Raw genomic sequence first — 16,450 nt, forward strand, 5'->3', positions numbered from 1 at the left:
CTGTGGTCCTGCCTCTCTCCATCTTTGTCTCTGGACCTGCTGCTGTGGTCCTGCCTCTCTCCACCTTTATCTCTGCACCTGCTGCTGTGGTCCTGCCTCTCTCCACCTTTATTGTCATCAGTCACTTATCCATATAGTTATGATAGCGTTTATTATACTGTTCTATACATGTTCTAGTTCAGTTATCTGTGCATGTGTCTCCCCCTACCTCCCCCCTCTCCCCCAGTCTCTCTCTATCTCTATCGCTCTCTCTTTTCTCCTCCTTTACTTTCTCGCTCTAACCCCAACTGGCCAAGGCAGATGGCCATCCTTCAGGAGTCTGGGTCTGCTCGAGGTTCCTGCCTGTTAAAGGGAAGTTTTTCCTCACCACTGTCACCAGTCAGAAGTGTTTGCTCCTGGAGGATTCTGTTGGGTTTCTGTAAATTGGCTTAAAATTTGATTTGATTTGATCTATCTCCCCTTTATGTGAAGCACTTTGTAACATGTTGTTTTAAAAAGTGCTATATAAATAAAGCTTTACTTACTTACCGGAGGGTTAACAAAAAAAACAAAAAACAAAAAAAAAAAAAAATAATAATAATAAATGCAATGACTCAATAAATGTCATACTTCATACTTAATCTGTGTATCATTCGTTCATTCGTTTTTCAATTTAAAACCAAAAATCAAAAAACAAAAAAAAGAACTTGTTTTTTTTTTGTTTTTCATTTTCAAAACCAGAATGAAAAACTGATAACGGTTTGTTTTTCCATTTCCCGATTTTGTGCTCAAATGAAAAATGGGGAAAAAATGGATAACGGCCGTTTCATCCCATTTTGCTATTTTCAATTTAGTTCAGTCGTTTGACCCGGAAGTAGTCGTTACAAGGGAAAAAAATTAACGGAATCATGGCCGGACTGGAGGAATATTTTGCTATAATTAAGCAACTGTTTGATACGTACGGAAGCGTATTGCATTCACACAAAAAATTTAAAAATTATTTTTTTATTTTATTTTATTTTTTTAATTTTTTTTCAGAAAACAGTATCTCATTTATTCGGGAAAATTCCGTTTATTTTTTCCCCTAGTCATGACTATTTCCGGGTCAGACAACTTAACTATATTGAAAATAGCAAACTCGGATGAAACGGGCGTTATCCGTTTTTTTCCATTTTTCATTTGAGCGCAAAATCGGGAAATGGAAAAACGAACCGTTATCAGTTTTTCATTTCTGTTTTGAAAATGAAAAACAAAAACACAAGTGTTTTTTTTTTATTTTTGGTTTTAAATTATAAAACGAATAAACGAATGATACACGGATTATACTTTTGTGTCAGTGGTGCGGTTGTGGAGTAAAAAAAACAAACAAAAAAAACGCATATTTTGCCAATTATAAAATAAAGAGAAAATCACAATGTCCCTGAACACCGCAACAAAAGCAGACAGGAGAGATAAAAGAGTTAACCATTGCTGTCTCTTTTGGGAGAAGATGATGTAAACCCCAAACCATGTGACACTGTAATGAATAATACAGTAGAGAGAGAGAGGGAGAAAGGCAGGCAGAGGGGGAAACGTAAACACAGTTAAGGTTTGATGAGGGAACAGAAGGAGGTTCATATATCCTCCAGACTTTAAGAGACCCAGCCGACACCACAGCGCGCGGCGTATATGAAGATGTGCTGGTTACCGATAGACCAGCCCCTGCTGCAGCCCGGGGACTCCACCTGCGCGCGCAGACCGTCGCCCTCCTGCTCCGTGGCTCAGCTCCTGGCGTCCCGTCTGCGGAGGGTCGGGGACCAGCTGGAGAAAGGCTGGACGACCCGGGGAGGGGAGAGGGCGTCGTGCGGCTGCGGTGAGGACGCAGAGGGGCACGCGGGGGTGAGCGCCGCCGCGACTCACTTCAAAAGCTTCCTGTGCACCGCCATACACTTCACCGTGCTCGTGCTGTTCCTCACGAGACGACACCTGTAGGGCGCGCGCGGCGGACACAGCAACAGCAACAACAGCAACAGGTGCGTAAACAGCGCGTGACATGTGAATCAGTGACCTCCACCTGTCTGACCCTGATCCAAAAGCAACCAAAGACCACTATACTGTTAGAATATATAGGAAAAAAACAGATTTAATGTGAAAACAAGTAAAGTAGAAATATATTTAGCCACAACAAAAAAGCTGCAAGTGATTTATTTGGTGCTAAGACAACTTCCCTGTTCTTTGTTTTGCTTTTTTCTTTATTATTAATCTCAGTAAGAATGCATAGTGTATATATTTATGTATATATTATTACCATTGCTTTATTTACTAGTTATTGACAGTGTAATTGTTCTGCCTTAATTGGAAATTAATCTCCTGAATGAATTGAAGATTAGCAATTTGCTATGTTTTGTTCCAGCTAGCTTGATAATTCTTTATCATGAGCCTTTTTGCTATTTGTTTATAAAATTGGATAGATAGATAGATAGATAGATAGATAGATAGATAGATAGATAGATAGATAGATAGATAGATAGATAGATAGATAGATACTTTATTCCTCCCAGAGGGAAATTTACAGTTTAAAAGTTCACTTTATGAACTATTAGGGTCCAAATACACAAATAAATGTCCCAAAGACTAATAAAGACATAGATAGATAGATAGATAGATAGATAGATAGATAGATAGATAGATAGATAGATAGATAGATAGATAGATAGATAGATAGATAGATAGATGTTTCCACCTTAAATACAGTTAACAAAATGTAATTATGCAATAATCAAATAGTCATAAGTTGATTTCATTCATTTACTCATTTATACATTCAGCTAATGTAAGTTTGACAGTACAACTGTTTTATTTTGAGTTTATGTAACAAAAAATTGTGGCAGTCAAACTTTTCTCCTCATTAGCCTTAATGTGTTAAATGAGAAGACAAAAAATAAAAATAAAAAAAAAATCGTCGTTTATTTTTTAACTGGATGTATTTTAATATGCTACTGTCTCGACTGCACACAATGGGACCTGGCAGGGGTCAGTAAACACTCAACAACGTTTGAGATGAATGCGTAAAAATACCAAACCTTTGCAGACAGACCGGTCCGTTTACACCTGGTGTCAGGTTGGCTGCGATTTTTATCAACACTGTAAGGTTTCAACTAAGTGTATTATTTCTGTCTCGTATGTAGATGGTGCCTTTAGGATCGAGCACGAGAAAAAAAAAGACACGGGGACCCCACAAGATTTGCACTAAAAAAAATAAAAAATAATAATAAATTAAAAAATAAAACAACAACAACAACTTTAGGACTGCAGAAGAGTGGGGAGACGCGGTCCATGAGAGGAGGATGATGATGATGAAGAGGAGAAGCTGCATGGTACATGTGTTTGATGGTCGGAGGCTGTTGTTTCCATTCGTCGTGCAGACTTTCCTCAGGGCTGATGTGACTGAGCTGACACTCTGACACCAGCAGCAGCAGCATCCGCGCGTGCTGCCCAGCGCGCGCCTCTGTCCTCGCGGTTCCAGAGCGGTGATGTAATGCTCCCATGGCACAGTGGAGGGAAAGCTCACTAATAAGAAGACTGCTTTGAATGTTCACCTCCCATGGTATGAGCGCATCAGTTACAGAGGGAAAAACCCGAACAGAGCATAACATGTATCTACAGCAGGGGTCTCAAACTCAGTTTGGTTCAGGGGTCACATTCAACCCAATTTGATCTCAAGCGGGCCAGAACCAGTAAAATAATGACTTAATAACCTATAAATAATGACAAATCCAAGTTTTTCTTTTTGTTTTAGTACAAAAACAACAAAACAAAAAAACAATTACGTTATGAAAATATTTACATTTTACAAATAATATGTGAATAACCTGAATAAACAGAAATTTCATTTGAAAAATTAGTGCAATTTTAACCCTCCGGTATCTGGGTATGCCTTTTAGACACACTTTGCACTTCGTTTTAAAAAAACTTCTTATTATTTTTCACAATTTAAATAAGGTTAGAATTCAAAAGTTGTTCATTTCTGCATGATCTTAAAAATTCTGGCCACCAACTAAAATTTGCACATTGTAAACAAAAGAAAATTACAAGACTAGCATCCGTCTCCCAAGTGTGCCTAAAACGCACTATTTCGTCCATTTGATATGTATGATTAGGGCTGACCTTGATTTACAAAAATAAAATAAAATTAGAGCAGAAAAATAAATCAATATATTATATTTAATAGTTTGATTTATTGGTGTGCCATTTTGGCACACTTGGTGACAAATGCTAATATTTTTGTAACATTTGGCCTGCGCCAAAAATAATAATGCAAATTAACTGATGTTGCTGTTAATCATTGACATATGCCAGGATGAAAAAATCAAATAAAATGTGATCCACTTTTTATGTAGTATATTGAAAAAAAATATTTTTGTGTTTTTTGCATCCAAAAAATGGTTTGTTTACATTACAAACACGGCATTTAAAGGGTTAAAAAATGTGACAATTATTGAGTATTTGGTATTTTTATTTACGGCTCAAGTTGATGAAATAGAAAAAAGTGTAAATAAAAAAAATTAAAAACAAACTGTATGACAATTTTTTTGACATTATTCCATAAGTGTGCCAAAAAGGCACACTTGGTGCTTAGTAAGGGCCTTGCTGGATGGAATACCAGAGGGTTAACAATATTATGCCTCCACTTATTATTTATACATGTACATTTACACACAGTGTTCCATCAACATTTGGTAGCAAGCAGAATATTGTTAAAATTTTGGAGTTTGGAACTAAAATTTGAACAATTTCTACAATATTCCATCTCTTATTATTAATACATAAATGCACAAAACATTTAGTAACAGGCAGAATATTGTTCAAATTGCACATTTCGGGTTGTTCATCTTTGTTTTCATTTATGTATTTATTTGCATTTTATTGTGAAAGAATAGTTTTGTAAATATAAATATTTTCACAGTGTAATGTTACTTTTTTCACTTCAATTTTTCCACATAATTTTTCACAAAGAATATTTGTCGTTTTCATTATTTATGGGTTATTGTGTTGTTATTTTTACTGTCGATCACATTGGTCTGTATGTGGAACCTGAACCAAAATGCTTTGGACACCCTGGACTGTTCAGGTTAATTTTTGCACTTTCATCCCGCGGGCCAGATTGGACCCTTTGGAGGGCCGCATTTGGCCCCCGGGCCACATGTTTGAGACCCCTGATCTACAGGTTCACAAATGCACTATTCTGGAGCTTCAAAATGCACTGTACCTTTTTTTTTTTTTTTTAACATAAGCTATACTGTAAACAATAAGAAGGTGATTGTTTTTATAAACGTTTTTCTACAGTGTTTAGATGATGTTTACACATTCTCCTGTGCTTTAGCATTATCTTCTCTCTAAGGGCAGTGTTAAGTGGCTTTTTATCCTATACAACATACAGGACCTGTGCATAGGAAGCGATGCTGTTATGCTGTCAGTGACTTCTGGAATAAGCTTTCTCTGGTTTAAGTGTAATGTGAGATGAAACAGTCTTTTATAATGTGTGTTTTTACTTAATAAAAATTTTCATATTGACTTTTAGTAGTGAGAATTAATAAAAGCTTTTCTGAAATACGGTCAATCCTCTACAAGTGTCTTTACATTTAAAACAAATATCTAATCCAATCCAACTTTATTTGTAAAGCACTTTAAAACAACCACAGTGGACCAAAGTGCTGTACAGAAGAATAAATAAAAAACAAAATAAAAGAATAAAATACAAGAATAGATTAAAAGACATAGAACTGTACAACAAAACAAAACCGAAATATGACTAATAAACTAAGATAAATGTAAAATTCTTTAATGGAAAATTGAACTGTGCACTTTGCATGAAAATAATTAATTGTGGTTATGTAACCCAAGAGTCAATAATTCTGAAAATCCATCCATATTCAATCCATTATATCAATCCCTTCATATTATGGAAAAATGTGACACACATCATTCACGGCACTCCTAAAATTTACAATACATCTTTAAAAAATGTGTAATTTACTAACCAATAACTTAATTTTTCTCAAGTTCTCCTGAAAGTCATTCTGTGTTTGAGATTTTGCTTTTATTTACATGGTGAAAATCTTAGTTTTGACATCCATTTTCAAATTTTCACAATTAAATACCAAATAAAATACCTTTAAATCCTAACAATAGAATAAAAAAAAAAAACAATAAACAGACATCACTATCATATCAATTTTGTGCCAAATCCAGTTAGAGTTGTGACAATATTTTTACCAAACTAAACTGCTATGACATTTTTACATGTAGTGTTTCATGTAAAATTATATATTTTGCTGACAGTAGTTCACATTAGTGGCTAAGTCTACATGTACAAACATTTAAGATTTTCACAAAACAAAAAAACTGTCCAGTTGTTACGCGGTTCTGTTATGAAACCTCAGTTTTGTTATATGAATTATGTGTAGTATGTGATTGCTGCTGTCAGCTACACATGATGCGTCATTTCATCATAATTGTGTTGAATTGGTTTACATTGTTTCACACTAAAACAAAAGTCCTCCATACATACATTGTGTGTCACTGCATTAAATTACACCTAATCTGACTGAAAGCACGCTCCCATAAAGAAAGACAGACGTTTCAACATCGACCATTGTGTGTGATGGCATCATACTGGATCCATATGGAATGATGTCAGCGCTTAGTAGATCTGGAAATGAGCCGAGGTGGTGCCGTCCTTCCAGCATCGCAGGGTCTCGATGACAGTAGAGCGACACAGCGGACACGTTCTCTCCCGGTCGAACCACAGACACAGGCAGTCCTCACAGAACACATGCTGCACAGGAACAAAACTTTATCATCAACACAGGGGGAAAAAACATGGAGTGCGCTTGCTTTTGGCACTCTGTAGGCTATTAAAGTGTCATTGTCTGTGGGCTATTCATTAAAGCAAAGCAAGGATGGTTTATTCAGATTAAAAGGAAGACTGCTGGAACTGGCAAGGCATCCCAAACTGAACAAAGGAAATAAATATAACGGGTACATGAGTAGATTAATCTGACCTGTTTTAACCCATAAAGACCCAGTGCTACTTTTGTGTCAGTTCCCAAATTAATTTTTTATATATTTAACCTTTCTTTAGTGATTTATCATCATTTATTATAATATCATGCTTTGTATTTTGCATTTTTTCAGTGAAAATCAGGTATTTTCCTGTATTTAATTCACTGATCATTATTATTATATATATATTTTTTATATTTATAACCATTTGCACTACATCATATCGAACAATAGTTGCACTCTCCTTTTAAACACTTTTTTATTCAAATTTATATGACTGTTTGTTTTTATGTGTATGTGTATGTCTATGTATGTTTTTATGCTGCTAACAACACTGAATTTCCCCATTGTCTTATCTTATTATTTAATATTATTTATTATTAGGATCCCCATTAGCTGATGCAGGACATCAACTACTCTTCCTGGGGTCCTCCTATCCCAAACAGACATACAGTATCCATTTACAAGCATAAAAACAATGTGATTCACCCTTATATTTCCTTCTTAAGAACACTCAACAGTCAAACAAAACAACGTTAACAATAATAACAATACTATAAGATCAAATTAAAAACAGAAAAAAAAAACAAAAAACTAAGTAACAATATTAAATAAATAAACCTAATTAATGTTAATCATGTAGATGTTCATAAAAGCTTGATTGAAGTTGAGGGTTATTATACTAGAAAAAGAGAAAACTAAAGAAAAAGTGACTCTTTCAGCTAGATATCAAAAATTGAACGTAAAAACAAGCATTTCCATTCACTGTCATTGATTAAACTCCATGGGTTTTACTGGTGAATCAATGTTGTAGAAGATGACAGTGTTTCGCATTCACTACAGAGCCTCTGAACGTCCAAATGGGTCATATCTGATGACCATGAAAACAAGATAAACTGTATTTTACACCAATTATTTACACGTATTGATAGGATTAGTGGATCAGCAGGTACTAAACAGTTTGCATCAGTAGATGAATTTGGTCACTAGTGGCTGTTTGGGTCTTTATGGGTTATGTACAACTCAGAATGCAGCGCAAAGGATTTGACTTTTAATCATGTCATTAATTAAGGTATAATCACTTTATAAATCATAAATAAGCCCACACAATGCATTAGAGATAACAGGACAACAGTGTTTGCCAAGTAGTGAGGTCACATTTACGTTTACTGTTAGGCCTCAGATGTCATTGGCTACGGAGCGTCCTTTGTCTTCTCTATTAGCACCATTTATACCTGTGAGCTTCTAAGATGTATTAATACTTCATACGTATTCAGCCATCATCAGTGTAACTTAATACGATCTTAATCTCAGAGTTTCATTTTGCAGATCGTATACAACAGATAATACATTCTGATTCACTTTACTCCTTATTCCAGTTATATATGGTAACTCAGAGTTAGTCAGATGTTTTTAACATGTTGACTGATATAGTAAAGTCTGAGATTTAACAGATTAAAGAGATAAATAGTGCAGCAGTAATTGAGTAGAGTTTACCAAACTTTGAGCCTGAAAACTGAAATACTTTACAATTGTTTTTAGTGGCTTATAAAGTGTTAATTACCCCTTTAAGAGCCAAAGTAGAAATATTGTGACAAACAATATAACTGAATGAATGAAACAGACCTTAGCTTCAGATGGAGTTGTTAAATCTTGTTACCACCTCCCACCAATAGGTGGCGTCCACGTACCCCTTCAATCCTGACACCATTTCAAGGCAAATTTTTATTCAAAGTGAATAAGAAAATCCAGTTTGGTGTCAAGCTGGTTTAGTAAGTAAGTAAAGTTTATTTATTAAGTGAGTAAAGTTTATTTAGTTTTAGTTTTGATACATAAGGACAGATTTGGCTACTCTGCTGCTTGCAAGGTTATTATTGTTAACAAAAACTAATGAAATTATGAAAACTAGACCTGAAAAAACATTTTCGTTAACTGAAATAAATAAAAACTATAATTAAAAAAAAACAAAAACAAAACGATAACTAACCGAAACTGCATTGTGTGCTTACAAAACTAGCTAAAATGTATAAAAATTATGGATAAAATTCCCTTCGTTTTTGTCATTGTCAGATTGATACAAAAGCTATTTATTTCGCTCTAGCAATTATAGCTGGTGGCATCATATGACACATCACAGCTGGTCACTTCTTGTCACTTGTCGTTTAGAGTTGTCTTTTCATCCCCACTCTACCTGGAAACAAGGAGACTAAATTTGGGAGAAAGCAGCAGAGTCCTGTATGGGATTTATTTGAATACAACAACGAGGAAGATGAAGGATGTGAAAAAACTAAACTAAAAGTATTTTGAAGTATTTTGAAAAAAACACAAACTAATAAAAACTAGCAAACCTGGTCTAAAAACATTAAAACTAACTGAGTAACAGAAAAAAAGTCAAAACTAAAAAAAAACTAAACTATAATGAAAAATCCAAAATTATTATAACTTTGGCTGCTTGGCTAAAAATCTACTAAAACGTATTGCATTTTACTTTCTAATAATGTTTAAATTCATTCATTTGAAGGATAAGATGACAAAAAAAAACAAAAACACAAAAAAAACTTCAATTTAAATATGTTCAAAGTTCAGCTTTACTAAAAGTTACACAATCCAATATGGCTGCCGCCCTGTGACGTCACAATGTGTAAATTAAATGAGAAAATTTACTCCCATCGTAAACTTTGGGTCATATGTAATATTTTTCTCATTTACAGTCTGCCTTTGTCTTTAACCACTTCCAAGCTACAGTTTTTGAAATCTTGATAAAATCAAAATTGAATATTGTTTTATACTCTGGCGCCTAAAGGGTTAATACAATAATTATGGACACATTGTGAATCTAAAAAATATAAAGGAAGCGTCACTGTAAACTAGTGTCTAATTTCTCTTCAGTACATTTTGCTGACATGACAGTAGTTAAACTTCTTACTTTGCTGCAGTGATCAAAAATACGATTTCTGACCTATTATTTTTTTCTGCTGAGAGGCGAAATAACCAGAATTCCAGTATCAAGCTTCTCCGTTTGGTTTGAAGTCAGTGTTTTCTGGCAGCTGTTGAGTCCATACCTGGCAGAGAAGGGCTATGGGTTCTCTGAAATCAGCCTGACAGATAGCACAGATGTCTCCAGCCTCACTGCACTGCTGACCTCCAGCCCTCACTCCATAACTCTGGATGAGACAAGGACACAGAGGTGTTTTTTTGGGTGTTTTTTTTTTTTTTTTTTCAGGTGTATTCAGACAGAGAAATACAAAGCTGACAGTGTTCAGGTAAATAATAAACTCTACATCTCACCTGGGTGCTGCAGAGCATGACAAAGGCCTTGCGTATAGCAGACACACGGCCGCAGATGTCGAAAGACTGCAAAACGTAGAGACAAAATAAGCTTCTTTTGAGACAGAATTATTACAGTATCCTAGAGTCGAAATGTTCAAACTACAGCATATATGACGTCTATGACTATGCTTCTAGTGCATTTCACCTGTTTGCTGCTTGAATTGATCTTACATTTATTTTTCTTGCATCTGTTTTGTGCTCTGAGTTGGTTGCTTTTTTTTTTTTTAATTCTCTTTTTATTGCAAGAATTCAGATTTTTTTTTTTCATACATTGAAAAAACAAATACACAAAGTATGCACATCCAGAGAGTGGGTGTAAAAAAAAAAAAAAAAAAAAAAAACATTTACAGCAGCTCATCATGGTCCTGGCATACAGGATCTCAAAGCAAAGAATCAATGTATAAATAAAGATAATTAAAAACAAAAACATGTTTCCTTCTGAGGACTTTTTGGTTCATATTCATGCATTCATCTCAGCGAAATCAGATCTCAAAGGCTTTACATATCTCACTCATCCCTCCCAGTGTTGCACAAAAAAAATCCATCATCATATTTGCAGTGAAGGTTATTCTTTCCATCCTATAAATTGCCATGGTTATGTCTATCCAATTATTTATTGTTGGTTCTTCTTGTGTCATCCATCGATTAGTTATTGCTTTTTTTCCTGCAGCTAATAATATGCTGAATAAGTATCTGTTTATGTTTTTGACCTCTGGAGAAATGTATCCACAATACATGGTTTTGAAATCAAAAGGTAAGTAGGTATTGAGAATGATTTCTATGGCTTTATGTATTTCTTTCCAATAATAGTTAATTTTTGGGCATTCCCAGAATATGTGGAAATGATGTGCAATGTGGCAGCTACAATTTCTCCAGCATTGTGAACTCCCATGTTTATAGTGAGACTTATGGCTAGGGGTAATAAAGAAACGAGTTACATTTTTCCAACAGAATTCTTTCCATAAGTGAGACTTTGTACTTTTCCATTGAAATTGGCAGATGATTTGACATTCTTCGTCCGTTATTGTTAGGCCTCCCTCTTTCTCCCATTTATCTTTTATTTATCTTGTTGAGTGATTGTTAAAGTTATGGAGACTTTTGTACAGTTGTGATATAATGTTTCTTTTCATATCTGATTTGTGTATTTTTTTTTTTTTTTTTTTATCATTACTCCATTTCTAAGCCAACACTGGTTGCAGTTGTTGAGGAGCAGAGACACTGAAGCACTAAGGAGCAATTTTTAAGACTTTCCTGATAAAAACTGTCCTGAAAACTTTACATTAAAACATGGTATCATGGATGAAGGCAACTGAGACAGTGGTTAGTACAGAAATGGAAAATGCATTTGAGTACATACCAGAGTTAACATCCTCTTAACTAAAAATAGAACCAATGTCCCTGTAACTCAGTGTCATGTTCCATTAAGAATCAATAACAACATGAATTTGTGAGGTTGTCAGGTTCTGCTGCTATGTTAGAGTCCTGTGGTCTTGATGCAGGAGATCAATCTCCTAAAAGAAGTGGGTGGTACTTTCATTGGGGGATTACTCAACTAATTAAATAAAAGTCCATATACAGTTGCGTCAGACAAAAGTCATCAAAAACAACGGTTATGGTTATGTAATCAAGTACTAACTCCTGTGTGTATCGTGACTAAAACAAACAGAAAAGAAAACACGGAATGCCTAGAAGCACTGTTTTTGTCAGTACAATGCCATTACTATGCCATTGGGGCGGCCATGGCTCAGATGGTAGAGCGGGTCGTCCAATAACCGAAGGGTTGGCGGTTTGAATCCCGCTCTGTCCATGTATGAATGTTTGGTGGTGGTCGGAGGGGATATAGACGTAGATTGGCAGCCACGCTTCTGTCAGTCTGCCCCAGGACAGCTGTGGTTACAGATGTAGTTTACCACCACCAGAGGGAGAATGTGAGAGCGAATGAATAATGGATCCACTGCACGTGCTTTGAGTATACGTTCATAGAAAAGCGCTATATAAATCTGATCCATTATTACTATTCATGTAAGAACTTAAGTGATTTTGGTTATTACTATTACTAGCAGCATTGTACCTGTGTACGATAGTGCCCTCCTGTGGTGCAACAGTGGCATTGCACCCGTAAACCCTCCCGTGCTGCAACATCGGGACATTGATCGGACAAACACGCGCCGGACACAGAACATCCATTATAGTAGGATTATTAAAATGGATAGATATCAGCTCTTAAATTAAACTCTTTTGAGCTATTTTTGTTGTTATCATTATATTTGTCCACACAAATGTACCTTTAGTTGTACCAGGCATTAAATGAACAAGAAACTGAAGAAAACAAGGGGTGATCAAATATTTTTTTCCGTGACTGTATGACTTCCTATCAGTGCTCAATAGTAACTATATTCATATCTTCAACTTTCCATTTTATAAGCCATTAAAATATGGCCCATTATAAGTAAAGGAACATTTTTAATATTTCAAAAGTTCATCAAAAATGCTAAATTTCTCAAAATTGTGGACAAACTTTGCAGACATGATCCCAAGGAAGCGACATATAAAACTTTAAATGAATCCGACCAGTAATTTCGAAGAAGATGATTGTGGAAATCTAGACCATTCAAGGTCACTCAAGGGTTATGGTATGACCTTTGACCTTGACTATGACTTCCTATCAGTGTTCAGTAGTAAATATATTGATATCACAAACCATGTACATGTTATAAACCTTCAAAATATGGCCCGATATAAGTAAAGGCATATTTATAATGTCTAAAAAAAAAAATCATCAGAAATTCACAAATGAACATTTCTCAAAACTGTGAACAAACTTTGTCCCAAGCAGGCCAGATATAAAATTTGAAATGAATCCGACAAGTAGTTTTGTTGAAGATGTTTGAAGAAATTGGATGAAGATGAGGACGATGACGGACACAGGGCCTTCACAATAACTCATGGCCTATCGGTAATTGAGCTAAAAATCCAATAATGGACAGCAGCTGCCACAGGGAGGGGTAGTGACATTAGTTGCAAATATCCCACACTGAATCTTTAAATAAATCATTTTCCTTTTCCCTCAGCACTGGAGCAAGAGCATTTATGTCGACTCCACCTCCAGCAATGAATCTGCATATTTCTGTCAAACCTGCTCAAACCAGTGCCTTTAACCTTTGTTACCAGTTTGACAAAACAGTGTGACAATAGTGAATCAACCACTCATGTACATCATGCACATCAGCGTACACTGATATGGAAAAACCACTAATATTACCTGATCTGGGAAAACACCAGAATATCAGCATACACACACCCAGGAACCAACCTAATGCTTCATCCAATGAATCACTGGTGAATTTAAAGAAGACGACACAGGACTAAAACTGACAACACATGACATCAGCCACGCCACTGCGCAAATATAGCTCAACATTTCTGTACTCGTAAGACACTCATTTGTTCCTCCTAATTTCACTATTTCAACTTCCCACATTGTGAGACTGACTCAGGAGCCACAGAAAGTCATTTTTCTAGTTTCATTTTCAAACAGCTCAGTATATGACACTGTGACCTCTGTCTGCTGATTTCCTGTCCCTTGAACTTTTACCCATCTCACACCTCCAGAAGATAACTGTTCCATTTACTCATAAACATAAACTTAGGTTGGCAGTTAAACAAACTACAGGTGACCCACTTTGTGTCATTGTTCCAGGGATTATTCAGCGAATTACTGAGTGGTGACACATTGTTTTATAACAGTTACGGTATTTTTTTTTTTTGTTTTGAGTCGACAGTTATTGGTCAAGTTCATTTTACCTCTAGGAAAGTAGGGTAGAGGTTACATCAGGGGTGTCACACTTATTTTAGCTCAGGAGCTAAAATGGTGAATGAGGTGAACAGGGAATTGGACCATCCTTTCCAATCCACCGGTATGGAAATGTTTGATTTAGGAACCCACCAACATGCACGCCCCAATGTGGTGGTTCACTAGTTACTTAAAACTGGTTTGAGTTTGACACCCCTGCTGTAAATGCTTGACTTTTAAGTGCAGTTTAATAATGCTGCTCACTCTATACCTACTCTTAGCGTAGGTTGTTGCCATGATAGTGACCCCTTATTATTATTTCTAGTGCACTGGCAATGACTGAGGAGGGATTATTTTATGTAGTTTGTTGTCTGCTCTGCTCTGCTTTGCTTTTTGTTTTTTATTGTTTTTTTATGGTGCTAGTTGCGTTTAATTTACACCTATGTTTACTTGGGATTTCTTTGATGACCATTCAGCACTGCACTTGTATTATTCTGAGAAAACTTTAATAAAAAGATCTTGATTGAAAAACTGGTTTGCGCGAAGTAGCGGTGGGATTGAGGTTTAGGGTTAACCCTAACCCGAACTTGGCCTGTCCTCAGTGACATTTTCAAGCCTAAACAAGTTGAATTAACTTTGAAAGGCAGGAACAGCTGCCATGGGTAAAGAAATGAAATGGACATGGAGGCCAAAGTGTTAAAGCTGTAACTTGGCAATTTTGTGGAAAACAAGATGGATGCCCATTGTCCCCCTCCATGACCTTTGATTGGATTTAAATCCCACCGCTAGTTTGCGCAAACCAGTTTTAACTTGGATTGTGCAATTTGCCCCTGCTGACTCATGCATGAAAACCTGGGTCTGTAAATTTGGACATATTTCCACCAATCCCCTACCTACCGACGTCCATAAAAGAAAATTCCAAATATTATCAAATGTGGAATTGGGGGTAATTTTTCAAAATGTATAGTTTTTTGGGTTTTTTTTTATACACCCTGTACTCCTCTGTGTGCTCGTCACGGCCTCATCCAATTCGAAGTGGTACACAGAGCTCATATTTCCACAGTCAAATTAGCTACTTTTTTACCCTAAATTAGTCCATTCTGTGCTAAATGTAAAATTTCTGAAGCTTCTCTCATTCAAATGTATTGGTCATGCCCCAGCCTGAACAAACTCTGGATGGAGATCCTTCATACTTTATCCCAGGAGTTGATGGTAAAATTGGAGCCAAACCCTGTCATTGCTCTTTTTGGGGTCACTAGAGGGGGGCTCAGATTATCCGCTAAAAAACGACACACTGTAGTATTTGTCTGTCTTCTGGTTTGTTGGTCCATCCTCCCACTCCGCCATCTCATACAGAACAGCTGACAGATATCACATCCTGCCTGAAGCTTGAAAAAGTCAGGTATTCACTTTGGCATTCAAATGGAAAGTTCCAGAAGGTGTGGGGGCCTTTTTTGAACATTTGATGTTATCACAACTTACCACTCCACGCTGCATGCATCATTATGACACACTAATACTGATATTTGAAAGCTCACTGGCAGCAACTGGGGGTTATTTTTCACTTTTGTCTATTTTCAATTTTTTTAATTTTCAATTTTTTTTCTTAATGTGTTAAGATGTTGTCTGTAACAACTGAACACCTGTGCACTATGTCCTGAAAGACAAATAAAAAAGATTTCTTTTTTTTTTTTTTTTTTTAAGTAATTGTTCTCTCATTGAAGAAAATTGGACCAATGATTCGATTGCACATGATCCTGAAATGTGATTAAAACTTTGACAACCACTGAGTGCGTAGAACAAATCTGATTAACAGATCTTATCATTTGGTTTTGTAATAATTTTTTTAAACTGTAAAGACACTTTGTGAACACTCTGTATATTTACATCCATGTACACAATAAAATTTCAATAAGAATGCAAGTCTGAATGACTGAGTGTGCTACAATCTCAGAACTTTTGACCCGTAAATTAATGGGTAATAGGGAAAATCGTGGTGAACATTATTGGTAAGTTTAATCATCTTAGCTTGATTGGTTATCCAGTTATGATGTGTACATAATCAAAAACACACAAACACCTCTGACTGCCCTACCCACAGTCCAACTCCATAAAAGTGGATTTTATCATCAACAGAGGACACATTAGTGAAGTATCTGAGCCATCATGAGGATTTAGTCAAAACAATACCCGGTTTGTCAGGGCTCTCCCTGCAACTTAACCCATATGTTCTTTTCCTGTCTTAAATTACTGAAATTTTGGGGTGATTACTTTATGATCATGACTAATATTCTCAGGAAAAAT

At 35.8% G+C, this 16,450-nt stretch overlaps 1 protein-coding gene across 1 annotated transcript in view; it reads right to left on the minus strand.

Moving 5' to 3' along the window:
* Positions 1-5,779: 5,779 nt before the first annotated feature.
* The window catches only part of rnft2 (ring finger protein, transmembrane 2), a 31,903-nt gene continuing 21,232 nt past the window's right edge, over positions 5,780-16,450 (minus strand). Inside the window, exons 8-10 of the mRNA XM_030144014.1 lie at positions 10,312-10,377; positions 10,086-10,187; positions 5,780-6,796 (exon numbers count right to left, since the gene is read on the minus strand). Coding sequence (XP_029999874.1) covers positions 6,662-6,796; positions 10,086-10,187; positions 10,312-10,377 — 303 coding nt within the window. The 3' untranslated portion in view covers positions 5,780-6,661. The remainder of the gene's footprint in view (positions 6,797-10,085; positions 10,188-10,311; positions 10,378-16,450) is intronic.

The sequence above is a fragment of the Sphaeramia orbicularis genome, chromosome 9, assembly GCF_902148855.1.
Source record: "Sphaeramia orbicularis chromosome 9, fSphaOr1.1, whole genome shotgun sequence".
NCBI lineage: Eukaryota > Metazoa > Chordata > Actinopteri > Kurtiformes > Apogonidae > Sphaeramia > Sphaeramia orbicularis.